General features: G+C 42.0%; 1 protein-coding gene and 1 long non-coding RNA gene across 2 annotated transcripts in view; both read left to right on the top strand.

The window, feature by feature from the left end:
• Nucleotides 1-8,428, top strand: part of LOC308194997 — a 68,343-nt gene extending 59,915 nt beyond the window's left edge. The window contains exon 3 of the long non-coding RNA XR_013951132.1: nucleotides 6,377-8,428. This is a non-coding gene — a long non-coding RNA (uncharacterized lncRNA). The remainder of the gene's footprint in view (nucleotides 1-6,376) is intronic.
• Nucleotides 8,429-15,125: 6,697 nt separating this feature from the next.
• On the top strand, nucleotides 15,126-19,130 carry RPL7L1 (ribosomal protein L7 like 1). Its single transcript, XM_080591659.1, has 7 exons — nucleotides 15,126-15,277; nucleotides 15,399-15,507; nucleotides 16,865-17,028; nucleotides 17,208-17,345; nucleotides 17,601-17,710; nucleotides 17,939-18,151; nucleotides 18,395-19,130. The coding sequence occupies exons 1-6, from the start codon at nucleotides 15,243-15,245 to the stop codon at nucleotides 18,145-18,147; spliced, it is 765 nt and encodes a 254-aa protein (XP_080447785.1). The 5' UTR covers nucleotides 15,126-15,242; the 3' UTR covers nucleotides 18,148-18,151; nucleotides 18,395-19,130.
• Nucleotides 19,131-19,845: the final 715 nt, after the last annotated feature.

Genomic DNA, 19,845 nt, shown 5'->3' with positions numbered 1-19,845 from the left:
AGAAGGGGAAAAGAGATGACAGACAGTAAATACCTTGTAGTTAGAAGTGGAGTGAAATTGAGAAATAAGTTAATGACAACAACAACAAGTGAGGCTACAGCATCAATGCCTTGATTGCATACTCGTTGCAGCCCATATGGGCTTTTATCGGGAACAGTCAGTGATCACACAAACCATATGTGCAGCAGCATCTAAGCCTAGCAAGCTGAAAGTTTTAGCTACAAATTTCCTCACTGTTAGTAGTGTTAGTATGAGCCAAAGTGATATTAATTTTAATTAGAGCTGAATGAAGACTGAAAAATAACTAATTCACATTTGTTCCACTAACACCCCCAAGTTTCCCTTTTGGCTCCATATGGAAGGCCTTACGCTCACTTTCCAGAGACTTTCTGCGTGCAGCAACAGCAAGCAGTGGAAATGCCCATGTGTATTTGCAGAGGTACTCACACTTCGCAGGTAGATGTGATTATTCTGGAGGCAGCTTGTGGATTTGGTGGCCTGCAAACTGGCGAAGAGAATCAGCAACAAAAAATACGCACAAGGGACCACTTGTACAGTGCAAATTCTGAAAAGCAAGCCTTTGAAGTGACGTGAAGAATTCATGAGCTATTCATCATTTGAAGTATTTTTATCTAAACCATCTGGTGGGTAATCCATAGTAATAACAGAACACCACTAAACCCAGGTGGCTGTTCACAGATCATTACAAACAGGCAACGGGGTCACATTTCAATGGTACCTTCCAGATTTGAAACAGCTATAAAGAAGTGAGCTGTTGAGACTAAATCCCTATCTGAATTAGAAGTAAGCACTGGGTTATACAGGTACATGCTGTAACACGGTCTGCAGCCCTCAGGCCTCTCTAGGTTGTGGCAAGAATGTTTTGCAGCTCCTCTGTGACCTGCAGGTGCACTTTGTTGACAGGAACCAGGGAAGGGAGCTAGGGAGGAGACCCGGGCTTGTCCTGGCAAAGGGGCAGAGCCGCAGCAGGTCCCTGCAGCCCCAGCCTGGGCACGGGCACCTCCTCGCTGACCCGTGCTGCTTCCAACAGGAGGAGAAAGGTCACATCACAGCAGTGGGTTTCGATAACCTGTTATGTTTTAGCTTGTTATCTGTATGCTGAATCCTACAGATAGTGTGTTTTTCATTCAAGCTTAATCTTCCATAAAGGTAGCCAGTCTGGATTTGAAAAGAATGAGAAATGGAAAAGCCAGTTTTCCCATTCTTCTTATTTTACACACATTTTAAAGTGTTTCAGAGATTGTCAAATTTGGGAAGGGGTTGAATTTGAAGGTATTTATTTCCATTTTCTGTTGCGTATTAAAGAGGCTGTAAGAAAAGATTTTTCTTTCTGAAGGAGATGTTGAAAGCTAAGTTGAGGCACTTAAATTAAGCAGTATGAAAGTACACAAAGCCTTTCTACATTGGCTATAAACTAAACTCAGGCACCTCCTTCAAGAAGACGTCAAATGAAATCACAGGTGTATATGTAAAGTAGATCAGCTTCTTCCCTCTCCTGCAAGTTTAAGAGCCTTTTCTTGATAAAACCTGCCCTGCTGATTATCTTTACCTCATCACGTAGAGCTAGCTCCTGCATTAGGCAGTGACTTGACATACCAGGTTTAAAAAAAAAATGCGTGTGTTTTTCTGATATAACTGCAGTGCATTGGATGCAGAGGAAAAAAAACTGTTCTCAGAACAAACGTTCTTTTGAAGCACACCCGCACCCAAATGATTTCTTTCACTGCTAAGGTTGTTTACTGAAAGGAAGGAATACTTTTTGTTATTAAAAATATGAAATAATGATGACAAATATTTTTGTCTATATGATGTATAAAAATGTACAGTATAATCAGTATGTGTGCAGAGAAAAATGAAACTAGCAAGACACACTTGTTTTTCTGTTAATTGGTTTAGAAAGGGGACACAGATTTTCTTTATTAGCCCTTCTTCAGTATAGTCCCTTGAGTCAGAAACTCTATCTTAGATGTCAGACCACAGCATCTGATATGGAAAGGCCTTGATCCTGCTGGGGGTTGTAGAAAACTGCCAGGGAAGAAGCAAGTCCTACAGAGCATGGTGCAGAACATCAGTGCAGTCGCTTTGAATTTCTCTGGTTTATTACTGTCGATGCTTGCTCCTCTTCTTATCCCCCCCTAACTCAAGGCTGAGCACTGTAAAAACTGTTTTATTTCAAGATGAATGAGTACGCCTGCAATCTCACTCCATCAGTCAATGGGTGAAAGTTACAACAGGGAGGAGGACACTTCTGAGAAGCAGGGACCAAGCACCACTTGCTGCAAGTGCTCTCCATAGCTGTGGTCCAGACAAGGGTACCTGGAGCTAACCAGCTCCTTGATCCCCTTCTCGCTAATTTACATCTGTTCTCGGGTCTTTGGCAAATTTCCTCATCCTTTTAGCTTTCAGATAAGTGATAATAGTTCATTGCAAGAATGGATTCATTTATCTAGGGCTGTTTAAAGATCTGAAAAGGATGTGCTCTAAAGGCAGAAAAACAGGACAGGGGCAGGTGGACATGGAAGAAGGACGTGCAGTCAGATCAGATCAGCCCCTCTTCTATCAGCCCTTCCTGCAGAATGCAGGATTATTTGGCTGCTCTGTGACAACACTGACTTTGTTCAGTTTGCTTTTTCCTTTTTTTTTTTTTTTTTTTTTTTGGTATAGAGTTGACCATTGTTGGAAAATACAGTTTGGGCATAGGATCAATACCTTTCTTATTTGTGGTTTAGTTGCGGAGCTTTAATTTGTTCATTTTCAGAAAACTTCTTAACTGGTTTATCTGTATTAGGATCTGTGTGAAAAGTGTGAAATGTTTAGGACAAAACTGGACTGGGTGTTGTGAAAGAAATATCTGCAAACTCTTTAGGAAAAAAGTGGAGTATATGAGTATTATGAGAAATGATAGAATATCTGGAAGTATCTCTGCATATAGAGATAGAATGAATGCCATAAAAATCAACTTGTTCAGGAAATTTACTGGATAAATTTCATGACAGAACCCAAACGTACAAAGGAAAGGTGGTTATTCTAATGACAAGCAAAAGTGCTACCAAGGCTATGACTGATGGTAGGTTGTGTAAGACACTTAAATGTTGTGTGTTAGGTGGCGTTTTCAAATGACGTTTTGCATCCATCTGATAGCTTGAATACTTGAATGACATTTTGCCAGGACCACCACAGAACTGTGAGTATCTGAGAATCCAATTTGTGCTGCAGGCCCAAATTGATACTGAAAATAGATTTCCAGTCTTGCAGGGGAAATATTGTCCCAGAAAATGGCATGTAGATTTACATCTTCCCAATATGCAAGTGGCTGGCAGATGTGCCATGTCAGTTCTAATGTCAGTTCTAACTATCAGGAGTCTATTATAGGGTCAAAAAGTTTCTCTCCTGATCTTTGACTTGCCTAACACCTCCTTGTGTTTTGCTCCAGGCACGTCTTTTTGATTTGTTGGGACTCCTGACTCACCAGCATTTTTTTCATAACTCTTTTTAAGAGAACTGAGTCTTTTTGATACTTGAACGTGAGGATGACTGTAATGAATGGGAAATAGTTAGCAAACAGAGAAGGCTGGGCACCAGCTGCAGAAGAAAAGGGAATGGTTGTTCAGAGCTGCCACCAATGTGTCTACCTTTTCTCCATGTCTTGGTTATCCAAACCATTTTGCGGAGGTGCACTTGCACTCCAATCTTCCCTTCCCTAGCATTCAAGGAGAAGAGATTATATTATAAAATAAAAAAATATGGTGATATGGGGCTTGGCATGACTTATGAGAACAGCTAGGCTCAGACAAATTAAAGGTTTATCTAGCTGTAGTCTGTTTCTGACAGTCACAAGAAGTAAAGTTTTAGGAAGAGTGAAGGAAACGTGAAGTGACAAACCACAAGAACACTTCCATGACCTCCAACTGTTGCTGCTTAGATACTTCTAGAGCCAGAAGGGGTGTCATTTGTAATCAATATCTCTGTTTTTCCATGAAATTGTTCAGTCTTTGCACGTAGGGTTTTAGCTTTCTCAGAACACGTCTTAACTACAAGTTCATGTGTTGGAAGAACAGGTTACTTGTGAACCTGCCTCCTGTTACTTTCATCTGAGGTTCCCTTCTTCCTGTATTGGAAGAAGGAGTAAACAACCACCACACCAACTGTGATTTTACTGACTATTTTCTCCCATATACCTTTCTTTCAGCTTGTGTGTCCATTCTGTTTAACTGCTCTACAGATGGAAACCATTCCATATCTTTTATCTTCTTTCTCTGAAGCTTTTCCAAATCTACTTTTGTATCTCAGGGGGAGGGAGGGAGGGGTATAGGATGGACAGAGGGAAGAATGAAAACTGACCAAAGCTGTAGCATTCAAAACATGCTGAGGGTTACAGTAATGTGATGATGGTCTCTAAACTAAAACTTTTTCTAAAACTTTTTTCTGAGTCCCTTTTCAAATAATTCTCAATTATTTTTGTTTATCATCCTAAGCATAGAGCTGATTTTTTTTAAATCTATACTAATTCCAAAATCTCACTCCCATGCTTAGTAATTAGCCTAGAACCCAACATTTCATGTATGAATATTTGAAATGCTGCTACATTTTTATTTACTGTTTTTATTTTTTAAAGCATATATTTGAACTCTTGTAGTGAAAACTTTCAGCTCAGTTACTGTTATCCAGGTACTGAAGAATTCAGCTTCGGTAAGGAGCTAAAATCCCACCCATAAAAGGTTGTGGTTTACATGAGGAGAAGCCTGCAACCACCTCCTCCCTCCCCTCACTCCAGCCACACATCAGCAGCTTGGAGAGGCTGGGACACAGCTCTTTCCTTGGGGTAAAACCGTTTCCTTCAGGCTCTGTGTTTCGTATCTGGCATATCCTGGTCAAGTACAAATGCTCTGTCTCTTTATCTTGACTAGGCAGTTGTCTCAAATACTTGTAGGCAAAATAAAATGTTCCAACCAAATCTTTCCCTGCATAAATTAACAGGGAAAAAAGTGAGAGGATCTTTATAGCCCTATTGCCATGCACCGTTACAGCACTCAGAATCACAGCTTCATTTAGAGCTCAATAGTACAGACTGCAAACTAATAATACTATTCTGCTGTGATTTTACATAAATTAATGAAAATCATCTCCCATTTATACCGATTTAATTTTCTTCAGATTTATTCTTCTGTTTGAAACAACAGCTCCCTCCCCTAGTCTCCACAAGTGGACTTGTTGAAGGATTTCTTGTATAAGAAATAACTTGGCCCAGGATAACTTGGCCCATGAAGGAAGAATAATTAAATGTGTGTTTTATTTTGTTTTGTTTAGTTGATAGAAATAATTCTCTAGCACTACCACCCTTGTACCAGAATCATTGACATTTAGGACAGAAATTACATCTGAGTACACAAAGCATTTCCTATGAAGTTGTCTGCATTGAAATGACAAACCTCCTAATTAGCTTACTCCATTCCATCCCTTTCTGTGGTTCCCCAGTCTGCAGTATTTTTATGAATAGCTCATGCTGTGGTGTACTTATGAACATGCTTCCGCTACCTAAATGGCATAATTAGTTGCATTTTTATCTTGGAGGTTCAATTAAAAAGTAATCTAGTAGGAGGCAGGATTTCCAATTACTGAGTGTGGAAGACAGCTATTCTGCTCTCATTGTCTTTCATCTCAAGCATAATTCAATCTGTCTTCTTTTTCACAAATAAAATATATCTTTTCATCCCCGTGGAGGTAGGAGAGGTCATAGAGACCTGTGGAGACCATCTAGAATGATGTCTGGTTTTTCTTTAAAGGTACAATTAAATTCATAGTACACACTACTCTCTGGTGTGGTTAGTCGAGATGGAAAACAAAATTATTTTCATCACCGTTTATTGTAATTGAAAAACATTATTTTTTCTATTTCAGGTTCATTAATCAAGCCTTTACAAATACATTAGAGCAAAATTAAATTACTTAACATTTCATTTCTTGCAAGGTTTTCACTTCAGAAACTTGTAAATAGGTACCACCACTCTCAGAAAATGTCAGAATTTTTTGATAGATGTAAATCTCTAATAACACAGAAGCTCTTAAAACTCCAGACATAATTTCCACGGACAATATCTGAGAACAGTGTGAGTGGTTTATTAGTAGTCTGCTTTTCTTCTGGTGAAGTATTCACAGTAGTTTCTATAAAATCAAGCTTTCTAAGTTGGAATATTTTCCAACACTTGAAAATGAATCACACTAAAGGTAGAAAAGAAATCACTGCAGTAGTTATTACTCAGCTGGGGGAGTGCTAGAGGACTTGGTCTTGCAAACGTGGGAGAATCCCCACTTTAAAAAGTATTTGAAAACTGCCAAGTTGTTGCTTCTCACACAGGAGGCAGCGTGAAGAAGGCAATGAAACCACAGCTGAAGGAGCAGACTGAGCCACGATCTCGTGTTCAGACCTACCAAGCGCAGCGTTGCCTCTTGAGAGATGCAGTGTTCCTGTCTCCCGCAGGCAGTCCGTTGTGGCCCAGCCTGGAAAATATCCCGGAATGGGAGCTCCAAAGCCAGCTGCAGGGCCATGGGAAGCAGGGGGATTTCTCACAGAAATAGGTGCTTGCAAGACGGGGTTGCTAGTTATACCACAACGAGGGGGGCAAGCAACTGGATTTTGCTGTGACGGCTGTGTTATTGTTTATCACTCTGTCATAGTCAATGGAGACTTATTTTATTTACGTACTTACTTGAATCTATTTGCATACCGCACAATATTTAGAAAGTAGTGTTTTAAATAATACTGAGTTCTGGCTGATCCTATTTCCTTTGAAATCGGTGAAAACCTCAAAACAATGCTAAAATATTTTGAAAGCTTTTTAAAAACTGATTATAAATATATAGACTCCTTTTGCGTCAAATGTGTGCTCATGTATCAGGAGACCATACCTGGAGTGAAATTCTCAAAAATCCTGTGGCTGCATCTCGAACTTCCCGTGGATGCAGATGCAGTGAACTCTGTTCCATGTGGGGTTTATCAGGCAGTGTATATCTTATGGCCAGGATGGATTCAAACACCAGTATTTTTCCATAAAGCTATCTGCAATTTGATATGGTGGTGCAGGTGCAGTTTTTCAACAAATTGTAAGGTCACAAAATAGACTTCTGAGGGGTTTATTGTAAAGTCTTCAGAAAGCCAAAGAAAGCAAATGCCTTCAGTGAAAAGACAAGGGCAGAAATCTGAAGCGTGAAGCATTTCCTTTCAACATGTGCAAAACGCAGAAATGCCAGATTCTCTTTTCCTGAAAAATGCTGTTATTTTTTCATCAGAAAGTCATATTCTATTTACAAAATGTTGGAAATGAAAGGAATAAGCATCTGAGTTAAATTTCTTGAAGGAAACAAGATAAAATATTTGGAATAGGTAAATAGTTTTTAATTCTTGACTTTATGACTTAGGTCCACTGTATGGAATTGTTTTTCCCCACATTTTTTTTTTTTCCAGGGAGACGCAAACCACAAAACATGTGTTTTTAGACCTTTTAATTTGACATATTAGGCAGCCATTAGCTGCCAAATAGTCACCAATACTAGTCCCATTCATGTCTCTTCATTATACCCAGACTACTCTCCTTGAGGAGTATTTGCAGGATTTCTGTCAGAAATGCTGTTGTTAAGAAACCCTGTTATTAAAATAAAAAAGCATGTATGCACAATTTTCACAACAATATTTTTATTAAATATTAGTCTATCTCCATGTGATTGTTATTTTCATGAAAGAAAGTCCTAGACCACATGGCTTTTTTCTCTGTTAAACATTGGTTTTAGTGTGCATATAGAGCAGTTCTTGGGCCTCTTTCCAAATCATATAAACTTTTTCCTTAAAAGATCTGAAAATGGGCATAATTTAAGATCACAAGGTATTTCCCCCATTAAAATGTTCCCCAGATTAGATCACAATCTGGCAAAATAAACAGAATTTAATTTGTTGGCTCTTTTTACAGAGAATACATTACAGGCAGGTTTCAGATTGGGACATGGTTCACTGGCAAGAGTGATAGACTTCAAACACTGCTCCTTTTTTTTTGTTCTGAGACAGCACATATTGTCTGTAGAGGTTTTGTGGGATTTAAAATGAATTTAATGGAGCTTTATGCTCTCCTGTTAATGTCAGAAGATAAAATAAGGCAAGAAGTTTTATGGACAAGATGCTTCACCTCCTGCCTCTGCTCCTGGAATCCATGCCCCGTGTTGTTACCCACAGCTTGTTTCATTTCCCGACTGACCTCTCTGAAATGCAGGCACTGATTCTGCGCCCAGGTCAGCATCGTCCCTCCTTTTATCCCACACGACAGATTTTGTCCCAGGAGCCCTAACTGTGCGCATGCTAAAGTGAGTACGTTTTTGACATACTCATCTCTTAACTACATTTCCATACTTATATTTTACCATGTTTACTTTTGTTTACACAATTTCACACATTTTACACATTTTTGTACATATTTTTTGCACTCAACTAGCAACATGTTTGTTACTTTTTTTTTTCAAGCTGTATATGTTGCATTTTCAAACAGTTGAATACTTGTTTCACAGACGTCTTGCTTTATATTTATAGAGTTAAATGGCTTAGACAGAGTTACGGAAACATGGCAGTGCAATATATTGCTATTAACTAAAGAATAGTAATATCCTTTATTCTGTGGCAGTTACTATTCCTATTAACTATCCACTCATTGTAGAAACATTAAGAAAATCTGTAACACAAGAAGCATAGCACTATCTAAACAGAAGCATAGTAAGTATAAAGAAAGGGCTGGAAATTTCTGTTGCAGTAACCATGTCATAACAAATTCTTTTGGGGACATAAACTGTTGTCTAGGATTAAAAATTTAGAAATTTAGAGTCTACAAATGCCATCATTCATACTTGAAGAAAATAAATAATCCAGTAAAACAGATGACTAGAACTTTTGGTGCAAGTTATTCCTTCTATGGCTGTGTACAGTTCACCACCAGTGCATCCAAAAACAATGGTCTGTACCCCAAATAGCAAACATCTCCATTAATGGAAAGAGAGGAACACTCGGATACCTCCAGAAAGCTAAGCTTTTGGCATGATGAAAATGAAGATTTAAGTTGTGGCTGAAGTCCACACAATTTATTCCTACTGCAGGGAGGAAATAGTCTTAAATATTTAATCCAAAGGAGAGTTTTGGATTCTTTTTGGATTCTTCTCCTTTAGGAGAAGAGGACTACATTGACACAACAACAAAACAAAACAACAGCATCTACTTTTCTGAGACTTATACCTATTAACTTCAGTTTGCTATTTTTGTATTTTCTAATGTCTAGGTCAAAGCAAGACCTCACTTTCTGAGAGATGCTATTTTTAAAAAATTCTTCCTTTCCAGGGTGCTCCCTATGGAACGATATCTGCAGCCTTTTGATTTTGGTCTCAAAGTCAAACTTTCAAACACAGCCTCCTCAAAACAGCATAAAAGACTTGCTGCAGCTTTGTGTCCATGAATGAGGTAATAAAAATGAACATTAAAATATGTGACACAAAATATCAGCCACGATAAAATATCAGATCACAATAAAATGAAAGCTGGCAAGACACTTCACTCAAGAGAGGGAACCAGATCATGTAAGGACTGCAGGGGGCAAAAGAGAGATCTGCCTTTGTTTGCTTTTATTTGCTCTAATGGAGTCCCAAGTATAACGAAGGGATCTGCTCTTGGGCAGCTCTGCAGCACCTATGTGAATTGTAGAAGCACTGTGAAGAGATTCAAGCCAAGGTAGGCAGAAACCATGAAAGATGTTTGTGAGTGTTCTGCAGCAGCACTCCAAAATGGACCAGTGTGATTAGAGCAGGGACACTTAGTCATGTGTAAAATATTCCAAGTTTTACCTATAAAGGCAAGCAGCTCAGACAAAGCAAGGCCACCTGAGAGATGCTCTTTTCAAAAATTCTTCCCTTCCAGGGACATCTTTCTGGAAAGATATAGGCAGCCTCTTGATTTTGATCTTCCCAGTCAACCTTTCAAACACAGTCTCCTCAAAAACAGCATAGCAGACCTGCCACAGCCAGTAACGTATCAAAAGGTAACATGCTTTGTTAAAAAATACATTGTGAGGATTTTTATATTTTGAAATTAAAGTGGAAGAAGTCTCCATGCGGTACAGTAAAGGGGTTATTTTCTATTCTGCTGATGAAAAGGAAGTCATGTTTTCCTGACTTGCTTTATGGATGATTTATTTTGATATGACACATTCAATTTTGGTCCTTAAAAGCAATGTCTTCTGTCCCCACCCACCCTCCTCAACCCAGCAGGCCTTTTTGAATTACATAAAAACCTAGTTTTCAAAAATAATTTCCTTGGGTGAGTTCTGAGCCTTATCTGAGGTGTGTTGGAGAAATGGAGAAAACGCACTCACAAAGGACCTTCATCACCAATACTGAGGGGAAGCCACTAGCTGATTTGTGAAGTCACTGAATAGCAATGACTGCAAGTGGCATAACTAAATATCCATCGTTTTGCTCCAGCCTTTTGAAAATGGTTTTACCTTTCATTCTGAATGACCTGTAAGTGAGGAGGAATCATTTAATCCATCACTGACTGATGGTGACAATCATAAACATGTTGTCATTGGTTTTATCTGTAACAGTTAATGGAAATCTCAAAAAATGTAAGGTCTTGTGAAGAAAAATGAAGACAATAGGGATTTAGAGTGCTGAAAGTCAATTTACAACAGCTTGCTATATAGGAAAGATAATATTTTTTTCTGACTAAGCCTGCAAAGGAGAACATTTGAATAGTCATTCATTAATATACTGTAACTATTAGTTAATGTTTAACAAGTCAGCACGGGTATGCTGCTATGCTGTGTGACATTTCATAGCAACAGCACTTGAAATATTTATTTACTTATTGTTTCCTTTCCATAAATAATGAAATACCCAAGATCCTATTTGCATTTCCCTTGTTAAACAAAACATACTCGTGTGTAGATTTAAATGGACCACATTTCCCTTTGTGAGCTGCCAGAGACTTCAGTTATTTCTATATAGAGCAGCTTACCCTCATGGCAGAGTGAAATTTATTAATTTGCCTCTATTTTTTAAAAAATAAAACTTTCATATGATCTGTTTCATGTGCTTTCTGTTTCATAATCCAAAAGACTGCATCAAAGAATAGCTGGTGGGAAGCTGGTTTTACTCTCCAAATGGTGTGCTCTTTGCAGAGCATGTACCCGAGCAGGTGCCAGAATGTGGGCTCACGTTTCTAAATACAGATATTTGGGTGTTAGGTGTCAAAAGAGAAATGGCCTAATTTACAATGTTGTAAAGGTTTGCAGCTTTATTGAGGTGAAGCAGTTAAACTTTGACATCCCTGAGATTTTTAGTGAAAGGCTCTGATTCTCAGCTATTTAGCTGAAGAGTTAACAGTGGCTGGTATAAATCAAATGATTACAGATGCAATTAAAGCAACAAGTCCAGCGTGCAGGCATGCAACACGCTTCTACCCTCCATGGCAAAGAGGAGGCTGCAGAGCACAAATACCACCTCATCAGATGCAACATCTCCCCTCCGTGAGGCTATGGCACCATCTGCGGGTGAGATTGCTGTCCAAACCGTTTGCCACAGTTTCCCCTTCTCTCGAATAAGGATTTGAAAACAAACAAACAAAAACACCACCACCAAACAAACAAACAAACAAAAAAACACACACAAAAGCATTGGTATGGTTTTGGTTCCAGCCGTTTGCCAGCTATGCCGGTCTGTCTGCTCAAGCCCTGCATTCATCTGTGCTTTCCTGTCATTCAGCTGAGGACGTTCAGTAGGTTGTGAAGAGCTGGATCAGGCTGCTCTCCTCAGTCCTGCTCTCCACCTTCACACATGATATGCACACTCCAGATGCTGTCCCAGGCTTGCTTCCCCCATCTCCTTAGCCCAGTGCTCTGGTTCATCAAGGCTCCCCCTTCCAGAGTGCATCCTTGGGTCCAGCCCCAAATCCAGCAACACTAAATATAAATCCTGACTGTGTTTCTATAATCTTGAAAGTTCCTACAGGTTCAGTGCAATAGTCCTTTGATATTTGCTGTTTTGCGTCTTCTATTTTTTCATATTTTTCTTTCCACAGGATTATCACAAGCCAACTTGCAGTAAATACAGTGACAAAATCTCTGAGGTTTGGGGGTAACAACTCCACTTCCTCCTTTCTTTTCTTCTTTTTATACTATGTCTTGGGAATGTTCTCCAGGAAGACATCTATGCTACAATTACTTTAACATTTGCATCGGCAACCTCTGTTTTGTCTGGATAAGTTTTCCCTGTGCTTGGGCTCTTTCCTCTTCAGAGCTTTGGCTCCATGTTCGATGTAAACGTCACCTTACCTGGGACTGGCAGGACACAGTTGCTCTCATTTGACACTTGGAGGGCACAGAGGGTGGTTGTACCTGCACTGCCCTGGCTTGGTCGGGCAGCCCTTTCTGACTGGGACAGCCACTCTGGCTGGTGCTGGGACTTAACTAACACATGAATGTAAAAGGACAGTGAAGTGAACATTTTAACTCAGAGAGTAGTTACATTCTAGTGAAATTTGTAAAGGTTCCATCAGCAGCCATTTGAAATATGTATTTTTACTGTTAGAGACACAGTCCCATTCAGACATGCATTTGGGAACCCAGTTTGTCTGGGCCTGGCAGTGAAAGTTGGTGATCTTTCTGCCTGGCAACATACTCTGGGGTACCTATATTCCCTAATGTGCTTCCTTCTCAGGAACACATGAAAACTGACCTGATGATTTCCCTAGGTTTTCAGAAATTTTATCAGCTGGCCCAAGCAAACTCCACAAAATTAGTGCAATAAAGCTCAGTGCAGGACCCTGTGAACAAGAAGACAATCTTTATTTCTAAATCTCCTGGTGAGCTGATTAATCCCCTCTGGCTACCCATGCATGTCCCTCCCACCACAACCCCATGCAACCTGTCTCTAGCAGGAGCCATTGGCATGGATGGAGTATGGTGATGGCGCTGGGTGGGGGGATGCTGCCTGCAGCATCCCGTCACCTTGGTGCTGCCTTGGCTGGGGCAAACACACAGAGCCCCCCCGGCACTGTGGGGAGCTGGTGGTGGCAGTAGGGTGGCCATGGGCAAGGGTTTCTGTGTGCAGTGGGAGACACCAGGGCAGGAGTGGTGTCGGTGCTGCCTAGGGCCACAGCAGAGGTGTGGTGAGGCAGACCAGCAGGTCCTGCAGGGGGGTGGAGGGAGACAGGAGAACTGGGGGAGGGCCAAGGGAAATTGGGAAGAGGGGATAAAGAGGGACCAGAGGGGACCCCCTGCTATGCCCAGTGGCTTCCCAGCTGGGGAGGTTCCTTCTACTCTTACAGAGCAATGAGGGGACAGTGCTGGACCCCCTCCAGTCTTGCCTCTCTGCTGCGTTTGTAGTCCCAGTAGAGGAGCTCTGTAAAGGGAGCACACTGCCACTGGCTGTCAGCACCAGAGATACCCAACCAACTCCACAGGCGGACTCCCAAACCTTTCCTAAATTTGAAATGATGTTGAGCAGTATCTACTGGTATAGGCTAATCTAACATTCAGACTTACTACATGCAGCCAGGGACAGATGTTCTTTAATGTCCTAAGTGAGTTTTAGTGGATATCAAAAGACAACACAGCTTTGCACACCTCTTCAAGATCACACTGTGTTTATTCTCTTGAGAAATACTTCTTTTGGGTCAAGTTACATTGATATGATATAGCAACACACTTATGTGTGTTGCTGAGACAGATTCAAATAGTGGAGAATGGTAGAGGTGTTAATAGACCTGTTAGGTATAAATTCCTCCTGTAATCTGTCTCTTACACAACAGGAAGTATCAGCAAAGGTGATGCGAAGACATTAAGAGGTAGGGCCAGCTCTGAGAAAAAAAATCTTGTATTTCAGTCAAGGAAAGTGATTGTCCTGCTCTACTCTGTGCTGGTGCGGCCTCACCTCAAGTACTGTGTGCAGTTCTGGGCACCACAGTACAAAAAAGATGTGAAACTATTGGAGAGTGTCCAGAGAAGGGCTACAAAGATGGTGAAGGGCCTAGAGGGGAAGATGTATGAGGAGCGGTTGAGGTCACTTGGCCTGTTCAACCTGGAAAAGAGGAGACTGAGGGGAGACCTCATTGTGGCCTACAGCTTCCTCACGAGGGGGAGTGGAGGGGCAGGTGCCGATCTATTCTCTTTAGTGACCAGTGATAGCACCCAAGAGAATGGTGTCAAGCTGTGACAAGGGAGGTTTAGGCTTGATGTCAGGAAAAGGTTCTTCACTGAGAGGGTTGTCGCACACTGGAACAGGCTCCCCAGGGACGTAGTCACGGCACCAAGCCTGTTGGAGTTCAAGAAGCGTTTGGACTGTGCTCAGTCATGTGGTCTGAGCTTTTGGGTAGACCTGCGCGGTGCCAGGAGGTGGACTCGATGATCCTTGTGGGTCCCTTCCAACTCGGGATATTCTGTGATTCTATGATTCTGTGCTTGTTCCTGCCTCTGCAACCTCTCCAGACTACAGTTTGCAATGCAACTCCCCATTCCCTGTCCCTATACCTGCTCCTCACACTGCCCCTACTGCCCCAGAGGTGTGATTGTCTTTTCCTACTGCACAGGGCCATGGCCATGTTTGAGACCCTTCCCTCAAATGTGGCTGTGCCCAGCTGCTGGCCTGCGCATCAGGTGTGCTGTGTGGCCCCCGAGTCCTTGCTTGGGCCTACATGCTCCTTCAGGCAGGACTTGCTGTTCGGGGGCGGGAATGGCTTCACTTGGAAGCCACCAGGAAGGGAGGGAAATGGTCTCATTCCTCCTGCTGAGGCCACCTGTGTTATTGAGGTGAGAGGCAGAAAGGAAAGATCTTTCGGAAAGGCATTTTGTCTGTCACAGGCTCCTGACATGGTGATGCTGCTCTTGCACCGGGACTGACACGTCAAAGCCTGAGGTCCGTGCCCAGCCACTGTGGCTGCCATTTGACGCCCGGTAGGTGCTGGGGGATGACTTCTTCCCCTCCCAGTCCTCGTGCCCCTCGAAGTGCGGCAGCATCCCATTTCAACACAGTCAGTGCTCGGGGCTGCCCTTCCACGGATTAACTTTTAGGTTCCGAAACAACCGCTATCTGGCCGTTATCCCTTCAGGGCGGGGACAGCCCCGAGCCGCTCCCCTTCCCTCCGTGCCCCGGGCTTGCAGCCATCCCGCCTCCCGGCGGCCATCACACGCCCCGCCCGGTGCATGCGCGGCGGCGGCGGCAAGATGGCGGACGGCGAGTGAGTGCTGCGGGGCGGGGGGGCAGCGCATCGGCCGCCATCGGCGGGCAGCGGGCGGCGGGCGGCCGGGGGGCGGCCGGGAGGGCGGCGGTGCGTGTGACCGGCTGCTTGTGCCCCGCAGGCCGAAGCGGCGGATCCCGCTGGTGCCGGAGAACCTGCTGAAGAAGAGGAAGGCGTACCAGGCCATCAAGGCCACCCAGGCCAAGCAGGCGCTCCTCGACAAGCGGAAGGTGGGGGCCGGGGCCGCAGGGGGAGAGCGCAGCCGAGCGGGGAGCGGGGCGCCGTGTTAGCGGTGGCTGTGCTGCCTGGAAGCGGTCAGCTCTGCGTTATGAGCCTCCCCGGGGACCGTGCGCATCCCTGGGAGTGCGGTTAGTTAGCTGTGTATAGGTCGTCTCCTGGACGTAGTTAAACAGAGCGTCACGGTGAGGCCTTTTGCCACGCACGGGGTGACAAGTGCCACTGATGCGGGGACTCGCTGTGCCCTGTGAGCTATCTCCCGAGCTTGGGACCCGCTCTGCTGTGTCTCCGCTAAAACAGCCCGGGCCTTCCTTGGGAATGGCTTAAGGCTTTCCTTGGGAATCTACCTTTATGGTGTTTATAGGATTACGTGTAAAACTTCTGTTCTTTGCTACCTACTGTGTATGTTTTGTTACATATGTGAAAGGCCTGCTGTATTCCCAGAGTGAAAGTGGAAACCAAACTAATAATGTTCGATAGCCCCCTTTCAAGATTCTCATTTGAAAAAAGACCCTAATGATGGGTCTGATCAAGTCTCTGCCTGCTTTGAAAATCTGAACTAATTTCACAGGTGATTTCCGATGTGAAATAAAACTAAAGACACACAACACTATACTCTTTAATTCAGAAGTGTATAATATATTTTAGATGTATTATTGGCTAAATTCATTTGGTAAATGCCAAGTACATGCCTTCCTCATATGAGGAAGTGCTGCGATTTAGGTGGATGTACTTGATCCTGAACTAAGCATAGGCATTTAAACATCTTTTGAATTAAATATGTTTTCCCTCCTCTCATAATTCTGAAAAGATTTTTTTTTCAAGTGAGCTGGGCTTTCTGTGTTTAAATGAGTAATACTCAGTTGAATGTTTCTTTCTCCTTTCTTGCATGTATACCTTTATAGAAAAGGAATTAAAAGTTAATTTCTTTTGGATGGTTACTTTGACTCACAGTGGACTATTACTTTATCATCTGTTTTACCCAGACATATGTTGTTTCTGGTTTTCCAGGTGACTAATTGAGCTGTGTATGTGGCTGTGTCCATTTGATTTCTCCTATGCTTGGAAGCGTTCTGGGTCTTGCTCTTTCTTACTCCTAACTTATTTTCTTCTGTGGCAAAACTCCCATGTTCACTGGAAGCTACAGTTAGCTGCTTGAAGTTTATAACTTTGCATGTTGTCCCTCAATTCTGTATCATTTGGGCTTGGATTTTCAAATCTATTTTCTTCTTACTGCCTCCAAAAATGAAAGAGCATAGTTCATGAAGTTCTGAATTTCATCTGACCTTTGAGATGCTAGCTTCTAAGATTGTTGGGAAGGGTAATCATTTCTTATCCTTTTGTCTTTAGCACCAGAAGGGGAAACAAATCCAGTTTAAGCGCCTTGAAACTTTTCTTCGAGATTCATGGCGCAAACACCGAGACGAGGTCCGGCTGAGGCGCATGGAGCAGAAACCTGGACAGGTGGCTGTGCCTAAGGAGCACAAACTAGCCTTTGTTGTGCGGATTACAGAGTAAGAAGTCTTTGTTACTCCCTATCTTTATTATTGCTACTGTTTGTAACTGTCATATCCTTCCTAAGCAAAGGAAGTGGAATCAAGCCAGACAGGTCTCTATGCAAGTAACCTGAGGCCATTTGGTGCTGTATTAAAGAAATACGGTAACTGTTAGTATTTTTTTTTTATCAATTCAGGATTAGGGGAGTGAGTTTGAGGGTAAGGAGAGTGATTGAGTTGCTGCGGCTGAGAAAAATTTACAGTGGAACATTTGTTAAACTGTCTCCATTAACGCTGAAGATGCTGCGGATTGTGGAACCTTACGTGGCGTGGGGGTAAGTACTATTCGCATGATTTCATAGCAGATTGTGTGTAAGCATCACATCTTCCCAATTTTTCATGTGCTGTCACAAATCTATAGCTAGCTGGTCCAGTAGTGGTCTTTGGCAACTTTACATTTAAATCTTGTTCCTTTTCATCTTTGTAAACATATATTGGTTACTTTCCTACTTAAGTACGAAGAATTAGAACGGGACTTTCCGCTGCATCTTATCTCTCCACTATGGAATCTGATTTCTGTTTTTGTACAGATACCCTAACCTGAAGTCTGTACGAGAGCTTATCCTGAAACGGGGCCAAGCAATTGTTAACAAGAAGAAGGTACCTCTGACAGACAATATGCTGATAGAGGAACATTTAGGTGAGGAAGAAGATAAGAAAATGAAGTGAATCAAGGGAAGAGGGGGGTGCTGAGAGTTTGCGTTCTGACCTGAGGGAAGGGAGGGAGAGAAATCCTGCGAGACTTGTATGTGGAGGACTGCAGTCCTTGGATAATGTGAATAAAGATAATACCACACACATGAGATGTGCCTCTGTGTGTGTGGTATGTGTGTTTGTTCATTTTATTTTCTTTTTTTTTTCCTTGCAGGGAACTTTGGTATTATTTGCCTGGAAGACCTTATTCATGAAATCTATTCAGCTGGGAGGTATTTCAGAAATGTCACGGAGTTTCTATGGCCTTTCCATCTGTCAGTGGCCCGCCATGCTGCACGTAATAAAGTGGGTTTCCTCAAGGAAATGGGTAAGCCTGGCTGCAGAGGTGAAGGAATCAACCAGCTTATACGTCAGCTGAACTAGACAGGTGAGGAATGCCTGTAGTCTAACTTCTAAATCCTATGTTACCCTTTATCTGTCTTCTTAAGAATAACTGTACTGTCACCAGGTCAGTCTACGAAAGTGACTGTCAAGGTCAAATAGTGAAGATTGAGGGTCACATTAGGTATTGGCAAATCCTGATAGATTCCTCCATAAAGACTTGACTATTGGGAGATTTCATTAGTGACTAAAGTGAGTGTTAATTCTATTTTTCTTTCTTGTTCTGCAGGGTCTTTGAAAACATCAGGATTTAGAACCTGTTCCTCTTCACGTGTAATTTTCACAGACCTTGGCTGTCTACAGTGATATGCTACATCTTTTGACTCTTGCTGCCTCTTAAAAAATAAACATAGATGATGATGGAGATACATTTTGGGCTGGTCCTTCTTGAAGAAGAAGAAAAACTGTCTTTGGTGCAAGAAAAAAGTGACTTGAACTTCCTGGACCAATATGACTGTGCTATCTGTAAAAGAAGGTGTTTTTTAACTTTTTTTTATATTCCTCACTGCCGGCTCTGTAGCAATTATGCCCTGAATAACACCTTTAGTATAAAGCATGGGTTGTCACTTCCTGATATAAACTTGTTACAAGTGACTTGTACCCAGTGCTTTTGTCCAGTCCTCCCCAAGGGAAGAAGTGCTTGAAATTGTTCTCGCTGTTGAAGTGTACCTCCGTGTAGGTGTAGATGGGTAGTGCAGTCAGCTGGTTGTTGCTGACAGGCAGAGGAAAACACTAGCTTTACTCCTCTGTTACCACAGGGAACAGTGTAACACTTCTTGAAGCAGCTAGATTGTATTTATTTAAAAATCTGTGATTTTGTCCTACTGATTTACAAAACATCTTTGCAGCTGTGCTAGATAGGGACTGCTGGAGATAAATATTCTCTGGTAGGAAAGCCCGCTATGTATACTTCACAGCTGTATTACAAAACTATTCAATACTTTTTAAATAAATTCTTAAAATGATATTGTTATACCACTCATGCTCTGATTGATTTATAACTGCTTAAGTGGGTAAGTAACAGATTGTTGCTATTGGGAGTTCTGAAAATATGCCATGGACAAAGAGAGAGCCCTGTGATTACTCAGTAACCATCCGTGTTAAACATGCTTCTCTACTTGCAAGAGGCTTACCTTACTTTCAGAATAACAGTAGAAGTACTTCAAATCTTCTAGATGGATGTTAATACTCTGGCTGAAATGAATACAATAGTTCAGCTGGAGGAGACCTTCCCAGATCATGTAGTCCAACTGCCTGACCTGTTCAGGGCTAACCAAAAGTTAAAGCACATAATTGAGGGCACTGTCCAGACAGCTTTTGAACACTTACAGGTGTGGGAAATTTGGTGAAGACGAATTAAGGGTACAAAAGGTTTTATCAACATTAGAATAAGTTAGGGATATTGAAACATGAAGGATATATGAACAAATCTGAAAGGCAACACTATTTAACCATTAGGTGCTGTGGCACACAGCTACTTGAAGACTCAAGTAGAGGGAAACTATAATTAATGGATTTCATACTGACTACATAGCACTTGTTCTCTGACTCAGGAAAGGGGTAAGGTACTTGAGGTTTGTGTTTTTTTCCAGAAGCAGGTATGCCTTTAGGTTACTGCTTGACAGGTAATAGCTGAAGTTCATAGACACATCTAAATTACAAATTACCACAATGTCTGAC

This window comes from Anser brachyrhynchus (assembly GCF_964034855.1).
Source record: "Anser brachyrhynchus genome assembly, chromosome: 4".
Classification (NCBI taxonomy): domain Eukaryota; kingdom Metazoa; phylum Chordata; class Aves; order Anseriformes; family Anatidae; genus Anser; species Anser brachyrhynchus.
This window is presented reverse-complemented; position numbering and strand designations above follow the sequence as displayed.